Source organism: Pezoporus flaviventris, unplaced genomic scaffold (genome assembly GCF_033815535.1).
Source record: "Pezoporus flaviventris isolate CSIRO_AGI_PZ_B2104156 unplaced genomic scaffold, CSIRO_AGI_Pfla_v1 ptg000022l, whole genome shotgun sequence".
Classification (NCBI taxonomy): Eukaryota; Metazoa; Chordata; class Aves; order Psittaciformes; family Psittacidae; genus Pezoporus; species Pezoporus flaviventris.
The window spans coordinates 2,896,977-2,910,691 of NW_026892570.1; the positions used below are offsets into that span (position 1 = coordinate 2,896,977).

At 39.5% G+C, this 13,715-nt stretch overlaps 1 protein-coding gene across 3 annotated transcripts in view; it reads left to right on the top strand.

Annotated features, from left to right (window-relative positions):
- The window catches only part of NTRK2 (neurotrophic receptor tyrosine kinase 2), a 217,519-nt gene that overhangs the window by 114,315 nt on the left and 89,489 nt on the right, over positions 1 to 13,715 (top strand). For all 3 annotated transcript variants that reach the window (XM_061456280.1, XM_061456281.1, XM_061456282.1), the window contains one exon: positions 3,672 to 3,860. In XM_061456280.1, coding sequence (XP_061312264.1) covers positions 3,672 to 3,860 — 189 coding nt within the window. The remainder of the gene's footprint in view (positions 1 to 3,671; positions 3,861 to 13,715) is intronic.

Sequence of the window (13,715 nt, forward strand, 5' to 3'; positions counted from 1 at the left end):
CTGCTGGGTTTTATACACAGAAGGAATTTTTCTTGGGCCTATGTGGTGCAGAATGACATCACCTAGGTGGTGGTGGGACAGGCTTTTAGCTCAAAATCAGACAGGAGAAATTTAGCCCTGCAGTGTACAGCTCTCCTGTTTTTTTCTCCAGGGCTTCCATTTCTCATGTGGCTCTGAATTCTATCTTTCTAAGATAAGAAAGACAGTCTAAAAATGAAATCAAGTGGAGATGTTGGGTAGCACATTTGAAGGTGGAAAAGATCTCCGGAGTTTTCTGAAAAGATCAACCTGACTGTGAGTCAGATATTGGCAATAGCTAATGGCTGTTGACAACCCATGATTTTCACTTCCACAAAAGATGCTTTGTCTAAAATTTTCAGATTTAAGGCGTGAAATGAACAGCAGATTTTATAAAAAACAGACTAAGTGATAAGTGACTGAGGGTAATTATCATACTCATTCTGCCTTTGACAAGTAATTCAGTGACCCCATTTCATGTGGATGAAACCCTATTTTAAGGTGCTTTAAGAAATTACCCTTCATCTTGACCTCAGCGCATATGCAGAAAAGGAGAGCTCTAGCTTCTTGTCAGACCAGGTGATGGCCTCATCTTGCATCCTGAAAGATGGTTTTGCATTACTAGAAAATCAGTCATAGCCAGCCACAGTGCTGGCCTGTAACTGTAATGTGGCTTAGTGCATTAAAAAAATTTGAAGTAACTTTATGTTAAGTGAACAGTCTGGCAAATAAGCAAGTCGGGAAACAGTTTATGTACCAGTTTGCTTAGGCTGACAAAAAGATCCCAGCAAAAGGGAAGTTTGAAAGGTTGTGAGCTCAACACAAAAATTTCCATCTGTTGAGTTCTCATTGTCTTAATTAGAGAAGAAATATACAGGAAATAGGATTTTTGAACCCAAACAACTACTACTAAAGACGATTGCATGGGCTGATTACTTGTTAGTAAGTGAGAGGGACCACTAAGTGACACAGCACAAGGTTTCGAGAGTTGAATTTGTCCTAAACTGTTTCATACTGATAGGAATTGCTTTGGAAATCACATCATTTTCCAGGCTTTCCTCACCTACATCAGGGAGCTGAATATGCTTTTAGCCTGCTTCATACCACATGGAAGACTAGTTTTTACAAGTTAGCCTAACTGACTAAATAGATTTACAGAACAATTGTCTACTTTTCACCTACAGCACTTTGTGCTTTATACTGATTGAAAAATTAGTCCACTATGCAAAATTGGGTCTTGGAGTAGTGCGGAAATGATTTGATGAACAGAATGAGTTTCTATTCATTATCCCACTTTAACACCTTGAAATGGTAATGGTCACTTTACCCTGCCATCACTGCATGTGTGGTGGAAGCAAACAATGACAAAAAATTTTCCTTCTTTGCAGCAGAGAACAGCAGGGCTGAAAAGGACATTCCTCTGTTAAATTACAGAGCCATTTGCTCTAAGGTGGGGGATTTAACCCTCATACTAAACTTTTATTATTATAAAAGGACTTTATTTTTGCAAGAAAATGTCTATTTGCCAGCCTGCTTTTTGTATCCATTAGCTTGACCATCAGAAAGTTTAGAGGCATAAAAATGTCTGTCAAAATAGGATGGAGTTTTAAATGGGTTTTCACTCTGATCTTCTGAACACAATTCTCATGCACCTGAAAAATGTGTTGTCACTTCATGTAGTATCTTGTGTGCCGTCTGAGGGACCCTTTCTCACAATTTATTAGGCTCTGCACTTCATTAGGGAAATCACCACCAACAACTCTTAATCCTGGCAGCTTTCCTAGTAGAATCAGTCGTTCAAGGACCTGGGTGATCAGTAATGGCAAAACCAGACTTGATATTAACATTTCACTTTATAAATTGCAGAGATCTAGGCTTCACTTATATTTGTCAACAGTGAGTTTCTAGTGAAGTGCAAGGTATTTGAAAAATTACCTCTAATGTTTCAGGCCATGGAGGGAAGTACTTTTCAAATTATGAGAACATTTCCCTCATGCACCATTAAACCAACTGGGGAGAAAGGAAAGCTGTGGGCATACACTTGAGTCTCTAAGGTTGAATAGCCACATGACAAATTATTTAAGTTTTATTCCTGTTAGCCATGCCATGCGATGATGAAGTGTTTTTCTTAATGATACAGTGAGCCACAAAAGAGTAAGAGTTTCTTTTCTTTAAAGCTGCCCTTTCTCGGCTGCTGTGTCTGGGACTGTCCTAGTACTCATCTTCCTCCTTAACTCTGTGTGCGCTGTGGTGGATCCTGCCTATCTTCTTGCAGGTCCTCAATGCTGTGTGTACAGGACCTACTGATGTTCTCCATTCTTGTTCTCTCTCCCCTTCACACCCCCCATCTTGCCACAGACACAAATGCTATGTGGGGAGTTGCTCAGCTCTGTCTTGCCTCTGCGCTGTTCCTTTTGTCCAACCTAAAACTCAGCATGAGGGGCTCCAACATTTTGCAATGGGGTGACTGCTGACCCAGAGTAAACACAGCTTTTAGTCATCCCTTCTTTGAGGGGCAGCTGTCACTGCTGCCCACAGGGTAAACACAGGTGCCATCTAAGGATACCATTCCAGAATAGGCACTTCCAGAGGGTGAATTTTGTCATCTGTTTCCAGCATTGTCTTTGGTTGTTACAGTTAGAAGATGAATGCTACCCCAAAACCCCTGGTTAACATGAATGGCAAACAAAGTGAAATGTGACGTGTGTGAGCTCTGCTGGCTCTTCAGTGGGGAGATTAGGCAAAGTGTTGTTGCTGCTAAATGGTGATTCTGGTTTTCTTTGAATACTGGATGTAAACTGTAAGATGTAATGTGGAATTTAAATGGCAGGGTTAGTTGGCAAGAGTGCAGTTGTCATTTGTGCTGATCTTGTTGTCAGATCAAAGGCCCCTGCAACTCACAGAAATGGGACACTGCTAAACAAGACTTTTTTTTAGGAGGTTTTATCTCTGTGGCACTTTCATTAAAAATATAAAGTGCAGAGTGAAAACAAAACTAACACTGAGTTACTGATAAAAATAGACCTTTTTCTGGAAGGTGAATAGGCTGAGGTATGGATGGGGTGGGATATGTCTTTCCCACTACTCTTCTCAGCATCAGCTCTACAGCTTATGTTCAAATTGTCCCTTGGATTTTGACTGTGTTGACTTTCAGAAATCCAGCTTCCTGCATCAGGATGAGCCTATCTCCCGTGTGTCTTGTCTTGTTATAAGGCCACCTCAAAGGGAGGGCAGGCATTCCCTGGATTTCTGGCAATTATTGCTTTGTGATCCAAGCAGGGTATATGGTAAAAAGTTAATGTGTGTATTTCAAAGCTTATTTCTGAGAATGACAGAAAGATTTCAGCAAATTTGGTGGTCATTCCCAGTAACACAATACAGATCCTGATGTATTTAGCCTCAGTGATCTACCAGTCCAAAAATTTGCTTCACATTCCAATGCTTAATAGAAAAATCCCATGGTTCTCTATCTGCAAGCAGACATAAAATTCCTGAGGTAAGGTCAACAAGGCACACAAAGATTGCTGTTGACTATGGGAATGGAGGACAAACCGGTCCAAGAAAACCTCCCAAAAAAAAAACAAAACAAGAAATTATCTGAGGGAAAGGAACCATGTGCCAAGTTACAGGAAAATCTTTGTTTCTAACTCTAGGTCCTTCTTCAGTTATCAGCAATGATGATGATTCAGCCAGTCCCCTCCACCACATCTCAAATGGCAGTAACACTCCTTCTTCTTCTGAGGGGGGTCCTGACGCAGTCATCATTGGGATGACGAAGATTCCTGTCATTGAAAATCCTCAGTATTTTGGAATTACCAACAATCAGCTCAAGACAGACACCTGTAAGTACAAGAAACTGTATGTGTTTCAGTCATTTTACCTGTGTAAGTGCTGGGGCTTCTTAACAGAGCAAACAGAACAAAATTCTCTAAATTCCTGGAGTGGAAGGGTGGGGTTAAAATGCATGCCTTTTGTTAAAGGTACATTGTATGAACCGCTTTACATCTCTCAAATCCAAATTCAGCCCTTGTCAATGAAGTCAATAAACTCAGCAGTGTTACACTCAAAGCCCAGTCCATATTCCATCAAAGTCACTAGTGGCCTTTCCATTGATTTCAGTGGTCTTTGGACAGTCTTGTGCACTGAATATGTTTTTGGAAGAAAACAAATCCTGGGTCAGAAGCAGAAGTCAGTATTATTAAATATGTGCTGCTTTTAAATTGATCTTATTGGCAATGAACATAACCTAACTTTGAAATGTGAGTATTTGTAAAGTTATAAGAATTATAAAGTTTAAAACTTCAATTCTTTTAATTTCATTGTACAATTCAACCTCTACAGCTGGAAAACATGTTGAATATTTAAAAGTGAAGCAGAAGGTTGCATGATGGACAATATATGTCACATGCAAATTCTTTCATGCTCAGTTAGAAGTTCATAGTGAATGGTGAAAAAATACTGAGTTAATCATAATTAACCATGAATAATTAAAAAAGAGTATCCCTAACTTCAGATGCTACTTTTCAAACCTAGCGACAGTTTTAGAGCTGCACATATGAAATGTTGATTTTGGAACCAGTGTTTAGCATTGGAATAGATAACTGAAAAAATACCTGAAGAATATTGTAATTAATAGTAAATGCATTCTTTACTATTTTTCATCAGGACATGAAGGTCTTTACTTGTTTCAGAGAAGGTTGTTCCTATCTCTTTTTCCTTATTTTATTTGTGTGCGAATGTATAAACGTTTCTGAATCGTCACTGTAAGTCTGAACTAATTCTCTGGGAAGTCACTCTAGAGATTCCCAGTATAACTGGTGAGCACTGGGCTTGCAGCTAAGGGATACTACATCCCATCTGTATCCTATCCTGAATGATACTGATTGAAATTGTACTGTAGGGGCTTACTGACAGGGTTTGAAGCCATTGCCTCCCAACTTTGCAAATAGCTTAAATGCCATAATAGGAATATTTCTTGATCTGTGCATGAGGTTATGTATGCATATGTGTATGCATGACTTCCAGTTTTGCAAAGACTGATGCTGAACTATATACATATCTTGTGAATATTAATGCTGATCTACATCTTGATTGTTGCATGAAACACAATCCACAGGAGTTCCTGCAACTTAGTAACTCAACAGAAAGTCTTTTCCTGCCTTTTTATTGTACATCCCTGATGTAGCCCTTTTTTTTTGTGGCACTATTCTGGGATTAGAAATGCTTCATCATCTCTTCTACCAAAGGGTATTTGAACAATCTGGCCTAGCATACACAGTAGTACGCATAAAGTAATAACTGAATTGTTGATACTTGACCAACACAGGGAAAATGTTGTACAGATACATTCTAAATAGAACATTAATTCCTGGGAAGAATAGAAGCCACTAGGGAATCAGAAATGGGCAACATGCCCACTAGAGCTCTCTAATGTTCTATAGAAGGCCATGCTTTTAAATATGAGGCTACTGTACCTCCATTCCCAGCTGCATTAGACAACATAATAATTGTTTAAATAAACATCAGTGCAGAGAATGCAACTTTCATCATTAATGTTGAAACAATATACACACTGTTCTGGGAAAAACCCAAACTACCAAAACACAGAATTCTCTCACATTTTGTAAGCTGCACATCAAGTACAGACGTATTAAATCACGCCTGACTAGTGCTAAGTAGGTCCTGATCCTAAAAATACGTAAGTCTGTGTTTGGTTTTTTGTGCTGCAATGAAACCCACATGTTGTCAGGGAAATTAATCACAGTACATGAAGTTCAGTTTGGGCATAAATGTTTGCAGGATATGGCTCAGTGCTTTGCTATGGTGCTCTGGGGAGGGTTGTGGGGCTGATCCTCTGCATTTTGCCACATTGCCATGGTGGTCCCAATCTGTGCGTTTTTGTTGCCTTAGGAAAGAGAATCAGGTAAACTATGTTAGTGTATAAATCAAGACAGATTTCTCCTACCACACTGAGCATCTGTCCAATAAAAAACATAATTAAAATTGTCTCAGACAAAAGTGGGTCTTCCCAGAAATTTCGCATACGCTCTCTTTCTGTTTTTCTCATTCGCTTATTATTACAGAGTTGCACTTCTCCTTTCTTAAGCTGCCAGCCTCCTCCTGCTGTGTATATCTGGTATTTATAAACCTCTAAGTTAAGTAGCTTTCATACCTTTTTCCTGTTTACAATAATGCTAGCTCCAAATGTCATCTGTTTTCTCATACCCAGCAAGATAATTAACATTTATTTTTATTTCCTATCTGGTATAAGTTCCATTGTCTGCTAGTATTAAACATGGCAATCACTGATAGTCATGCTGGAAAAATTTCTTACATATTTAGCCTATATTGGTCTATAGAAGGAGGTGAGACTTTGAACTAGGTGAAACTGCATGCAGATTGTATTGCAGTTTTCACAGAAGTTGAAGGAGTATGTCTGCTGTCAGTTGCAAGCAGAGTTTCTTTTTTGTTACTAATTTAAGCCATATTTTGATGTGCCTACAGATAACCATTTCTGAATACAGTGTATCAAGCTCCATTGTGAAGTCTTAGAAGTATATGTGTTTAAAAGAAAATTAAAAAGTTGATTGTGATCCATTTAGTTGGAAATTCCATCAGTGTATCAGTAAACTGATATTCTCACTATTGCGTAACTAAATCCTGAAGAGTGATGGCTTCTAAAGAGTCTCAGGCTAAAAGTTATAGAAACTCTCCTCCTCTTGAGAGACAGCTTTCAAGGTGGGAAAAGCAAACTGATGAAGACTTGAGGGTTCAGATTCTAGTCATTGCTCTGAAGGAGTGAATTTCTGTCCCAGGTTCCAGCAAAAACGTTCTGTATCTCTAATTGAGGTAATGGTAGAAAATTACTGTTCATCTTCCAACTGGGATTGGCTGATATTTCCCACTCCAGCTGCTCATCATCTTAACTATCTGTTTTCCTCGCCAGCAAACCCACTGATGCTTCTTCAGTCCTTCGGCAGCAGTTGATGTTTGTCTGATACCCTATCCCAGCACTCCTGGCTTTTACTTTCCCTACCATGTACCTTTGGTTGTTGCTGGCTGGTAGGTTCATCTGCCATTTTAGTACCTTGAATGTTTCCACCTAGAAAATTTACAGTCTGTGGTGCACAGACATGTTTCAGACATGTACCTGACTTCTTGGTTCCTTTTAGTGTGAAATCAAAAAGCATTTTCTTTTTGACATTACTTGTCTAACAGTGACAACTTCGATTTCAGATGTGTGAGAAAGAGACTTCAGGATGGACATGGTGAAACATTCTTTGCACTTAAGTCATTATAAACCCTGTTGTGTTTGAGCATTGGCCTGCAAACCTTATGCCTGGGAGTTACCAGCACTGTTCAGTTGTTGCTGTTTAAAATTGGGGCATAACTTTGTAGTGAAGTAACATTGCCAGATGCCGAAAACTTGCGTGGATGTTGAACTTTGCAAAGATTTTTATCCCCTGAAATCAACTGGATGATGTAGTATCTTGAGGGCATAGATGCTAACTATTGCTAGATGGTTAGCTTCACTAATCTGTGAGCTGTCACAGCACCTAAGCTATATGGTATTTTCATTAATACAATGGTATTTCAAAAGTTAGTCTTCTATATTTCCACACAGAAATTGTAGTTGATAAAGTTGCCAACTGAGCCAACCAGACCTGTTCAAACAGGATGGAAAAAACAAACCCATTTTCCTCATGAATGGCTATGGACTTTGTTCATCACTTAGTCTGCAGCCTATTACTTGGAATGTATCATCTGCCCATTACTATTACGTTTCTATGGTTAATGATGGAAATGCAGTCAGTAAATAAGATTGCTTCATTGTTGGTAATGTGAAAAGCAAAATCTGGGGGGAGGGCATGCATAAAACATTAGTGGATGTACTCAGGTTGAGATTCTCAGGGCAGAACCTGGATGAGAAACTGCTTGCAGGTGGTTTTGGGATTTTGAGAATAAATTGTTCTCTGAATCTCACCTCCGCAACCCCCACCCCAGCACCACAAAGTCACTGTGATTGTCTGGGTGGAGCTGAAAGGAATGCTGGAGTTTTGCTCTTTCCTGTAGAGGTTTGCAAGCTCCAGCTTTCAGGTCACCCAGGGCAGATAAACAGCAACATCACTGACATCAGTTTGCAATTTCCAGGTAATTCATACTTGCAACTCACTCAATTTGATCCCTAAAAGTATTATCAATGATGAAAAACAGCATTCTGGGCAGGCTTGTTGGTTAGTCAGTGGGTTGTTTAGTGGTGTGACGTTTTCGGTGGCTGGCCATGCATACAGCCATTGCATTATGGATTGCATTACAGGATTGTGGCTTTCAGATGGGAAATTAGGGTATTTTCATGAAATAGTCTTCATATTTGATCTATATTTCTGCAGTTTGGGAGTGCGAATATGCAGTTTAGATAATAATTATTGTGCTGGCAGTTGGCCTCTGTTAGGGAAGTCTGCAGCAGTTTACGAGTTAGAAATAATGTTTATAAATAATTTTGATTTATTTTGCTGATCTGTAAAAATGATCAGTAAAAAAATTTGCAGTTCCAGAGTAAAATTGCTAACCGCAGATGTGATGCTGATTTTGAAGGCAGAAGATTTGAGATCCCTCTTCTATCCCATTTTGAACACTAATCTTTTTGATGTATGATTATGAATTTTCATTTACATTTTAGGGATTGTTACACAATTTAGTTAAGGTTGATCTCAGACTTTTTCTGTCTTTCTTTGTTCTTTAACTATAGATTTCTTTTAAATATATACATAGCTAGACTTCAGTTGTCCCCATTAGGTGGGAATGCTGCAGAAAGGATCTGCTTCAGCTCGTCACTGTCTTGAATGACTTTTAAGGGAGAAAAGGAATAAGACAGTTATTTTTATCATTTTATCGCAACTCCCACAGTACTGGACTTTTCTCTTTAAAGCCATGGGTCTTGGGAATCTGGTGATGATGTCAGATTTCATTTTAGAATGAGAAGAATGTGAAGAAAAGCTTGAGAATGTGAACCAGACCCCAGAAGGCTGAGGAAATGGGAAAAAAAAATCTGGATTTGTTTTTCATGTTTATTACGTTGTGATTCTTTTTAAACTCAGTTTCCTGATTTTGGAGCTTTAAGCATGGCAGCAGCAGATAGGGCATAGAGCTGGCCCTGCTTTGCCAGACTGGGGAGAAAGCCCTGGCAAGGCCACCACAGAGAGCAGAAGGGAGTAGCCAGATACCAGAACCCACCAAGTTGAATTTTTTTCTCCCTGGTTGGTTGTGGAAAGGTGCAGCTACTTGTACTTTAATATGCAGTTGTTTCTGTGGCTCTGACTACTCATACCCTGCAAAGCCGTCTGGTTTTGCTTTATTTTGGAGTAGGCTGACAGCCTTCTCCCCAGCCCTTGAATCACTAGCAACATGTAATTTAATAAGAAAAAAGGAAGTAGTTGTCTATACTTCTAGGGTAGGTTCAACAGAAGGAGGAGATGTGGTGACCCGCTTTCTGCTTCTTGGGCATCCTTACCCCAGGAGTCCCACAGGCGAGCCTGGCCCCAGTGCACATTTCCTTGGTGGGTACATGGGCTTTCACTGCACAGCAGGGATATGAGAACCTGGTGATACAAAAGCTGCATGCAAAAAGGAAAATTCATGGAGAGAGCTTCTTCACTGTAGGGATCTGCAAGGCCTCTGACCTGGAGCAGCAGATTTGTTCCACATGCTCCTTATCCTGCATGCATGGTGTCCTGTAGATAATAGCAATGCACAAGGAGCAGACTGCCTGCCCCAGACAACCTCATTGCATAGCATAGCTTCATTTAGGTTGGAAAGGACCCTTAAGATCATTGAGCCCAACCACTGCAGCTGTGCACAGGAATCAGGCAGGCATGGCAATGGGGTGACATGGAGGGAGTGTGAGCATACAGGGAGGGAAATAGGGGAAATATCTCCATTTGACTTCATTTCCCATGTAACAAATTATAGCATGTTGCTGGTTGTACCTGTCACCCTACAGTTTTCTACAGTTTTGAAGAAAAGGGGTAATTTTTAGCACACATTAAGGGTTAAAAAGTATACTGAGCTGGTCCCTGAGTACAGTAGAAAGGTCACACAAGGGAAACACTCTGTCAGCATTTCCATCCCTTTTGAAAGGCTTTTATATCTGAGTGACCACAGAAGAAAGGCTGCTGCAGTGGTTTCTCAACCAACTAAGCCCTAAACCTGGAGATATTCCATCAATCCCCGAAGTTGGCAGAGCTAATAATTTGTAAGCAACTAATTTTCCTATAAAATACACATGGCCTCAACAGCCAGAATGTAGAGCAGAAAAATTGTTCAATCTTAGTGAAATCCAGGCTGAGAGGGAAAACCTGATTCTCCAAACTGAACTGCCAGTCTTGATGTTCATTGGTAGCCAGTATGCAGAGATTGGGAGGCTTAACAGGGCACTCACTTCAGGACCTTCAGATACTGAAAACCAAAAATCTTTAGGTGCTGAAAGCCAAATATGAAGGAGGTTGAGATTACAGTAAGGATATACATACTATATTTACTGGTTGTCCTGATCCCATGATGTGCTTTACTGTGGAGACATTTTATTGGCTAGGGGTAAATGTATGAAAGAGAGATTGCCTGAATAAAGGTAAAAAGATATATGAAGGTATATTTTATCATCTAAATATTTCTGTAGCTTGATTGCATGCTTTAATCCCTTATTGCTGTCACCATTAAAAATCTGTGTGCATAATTGTTTATTATCTTATGTGTCAGAAACATAAGCCTCATACATTGGTAGTCTATTTCATTTTGCATTTGAGTTTCGTTAACAAGCTGATGTCTCTCCCAGACCATAAGACTTTGAGTCTCAGATATTTTTGTCAATATGTGGTTACATATTTCCTTTGCCGGCAAATAAAATGTAATAGGGAAAAAGTTCATAAGAAATTAGATTTTTTTAAATCCTGCTCCTCATTCTGAGACTCAGGAGACCTGCTGTTTTGTTTTGTTTTCCAACCAGATGGAAGAAATTCTCCCAAAGGTAGAAGCCTTCATCTTGAAAAGTCTGTGTTTCTACCTCAAAAATTAAGAGTTGGAAAGAAAGCAATGTTTTCATATTTAGTGTAGAGGTGAACTTACTTATAAGATCACTTTTTGCCCCAGAAGTTACTTGTTTTACAGTCTCAATCTGTCCATGAAGCCCATTTACATCTAATAAAAAAAGGCAAGAAATCATGCTTCCAGCAAAACACTTGCATTTCATCATACAGAATGTTGTTCTGTGACCTGAATTATTTGGTATATTACTTGCTCTGAGCATCTAAATGCTGGAAATGCAACTGCAAGAAAGAGCAGCTTGGGCTCTGACCTTTAAGTTAGGAATAGCGTGAGTGTTTTATCACCTGGAAATGCAACACGTGAAACATGCTTCTGGCTGAATAGTGGATGTTACAGGAGACCTGAAGAACAAAGATCCAAAGTATGCATTTCTACTATAGAGACAGAGTTACAAGGCAGAACAGCATGAAACATACACTCTCAGGGAAGAGTTTGGTGTCAAAATTCAGTTAGTGTTCTCTTATGTAAATTGGTCAGGAATGCACTGTCAACATCAAGCCCAAACACAGGCTTCATTTGAAGAACACACTTAAGGGCTTATGAAAAATTAAATTAAATTAAATATATGCACAAACATTCTCTGCAATTAGGAAATTAGTAAGGTAAAAAAAACAAATGTGCTTTTTTAGTATGTGTGACCTCAGTGGAATCACTACATTCAGTTTGTCACTTGACAATACATCTGTATCAGAAATACATAACACTATTTTGGCACTGAAATATGTAGCTATATCAGTAATACATAAAATGACAAATAGTGCCATTTATGTTGTAACGATTAAATTATGCCTTTTAAGCTTTGTGCTGCGTACTAAGTTCTATGGACGTTATTTTAAATACAGAAACCTGCACAAGTGTGTGAAAGCAAAATCAGAAAATAACATGACAGAGGTTAAATTGATAGTACTTGTATTTAAGCTGAATGGGGAAAAAAAAGTAATCCACTGTGAAAACGTCCTCATTATAAGCCTAAACATGGGACCAGGATTGGGCCTTGGATTTATTCCTTTTGTGTCAGTGAGTGTTTTGGCTAAATAAAAAATACAGATTCCAAGGAAGCAAGGTAGTATCAATAAGAGTAAAATGATAAATTTTAAGTCCAATAAATACTAAAATATGAGAAAATCAGAAGTAAATCAAATAAGATTTTAGCCAAAATTGTGTCATAAACCCTATTTCTAATTTCCTTGAGTTCATCACCAGGGAAGTGCATCATTATTAAAAAGCATGAGCGCATAAAATACAGTTAGGCCTGAGCATAGACCCACCTAAAGATGAATTTTGGAGAAAATTGTCAGGAATACAGTTTTCCACAATAAGAAGACACTATAGTATTTATCACAGTTGCAGTATGAGCTATGTTGTCTTTCAGCTGTCTGTAACATCTCACCTCTTGCCGTGAGGTGTCTCTGAGGAATTAAGGCTGACAGGCCTTTGAGACTGACTTTTGAGAGTGGTTTAGTAGTTTGTGTCCTGCAGGAGACTGTGTGCTTGGCTTTGCAAGTCTGCAGATCTGCTCAGTGCAGGGAGGCTGTGGATAGCAATGGGTTATTCTATGCCTGGAGCCAGCATAATGGCAGCAGGGTAGGCCAGCAGCAAGTGGAACCTAACAGACATTAAAAATGTTGTCAGAGATAAAAGTAACACAGTTGGTAATATTCTGAAATTTTCTGTAATATTCTTCAAATATTTTTTTTCAGCATTGACTTGTTGATTAACAGGTTTCCCATTTTCCACAATAGCAGTTGGGGCAAAACGATGAGGCTTTTCCATTCTCGCTGGAAGGTATTTAACTTCTATATCCACTTTAGACATATATTCTGCATAACAAAATACCTGAGCTCAGCATTTTTTACTCTTTAAAAAAATGTGATTTCTCGGGTAGACAACTCCAGGAACACACTTCCATCATTAATTAACAGAAGTAAAAATGGAACTGCTGAAACATGTTTCTGTGGTCATCTTTTGGTTGATATTTAATGATCACCTGCTCCAAGCTCAGGAGTGTTGCGTCCCAACCAGAAGGAAGTGCAGCAGGAGGGCCAGGAGACCTCCTTGGATGGATAAGGAGCTGCTGAGGAAAATTCAAATGAAAAAAGAGGCTTATAAAAGGTGGAAGCAAGGACAGGTGGCATGGGAAGAGTACAGGGATGAGTACAGGGAAGAGTACAAGAAGGGGAGAATGGATGACCCAGGGAATTACAGACCAGTCAGTCTCACCTCTCTGCCTGGCAAAATCTTGGAGCAGATTCTCCTGGATGGCATGCTAAGGCACATGAAAATCAACAAGGTGCTTGGTGACAGCCAGCATGGCTTCACTAAGGGGAAATCCTGCCTGACCAATTTGGTGGCCTTCAATGATGGGGCTGCAGAACTGATGGACAGGGGTAGAGCAGTTGATGTCATCTACCTGGGCTGGTGCAAAGCATTCGACACTGTCCCACACAACATCCTTGTCTCTAAATTGAAGAGACATCAATTTGATGGATGGACCACTCAGTGGATAAAGAACTGGCTGGATGGCTGCACACAAAGAGTTGTGGTCAATGGCTCAATGTCCAGCTGGAGACCAGTAACGAGTGGTGTCCCTCAGGGAT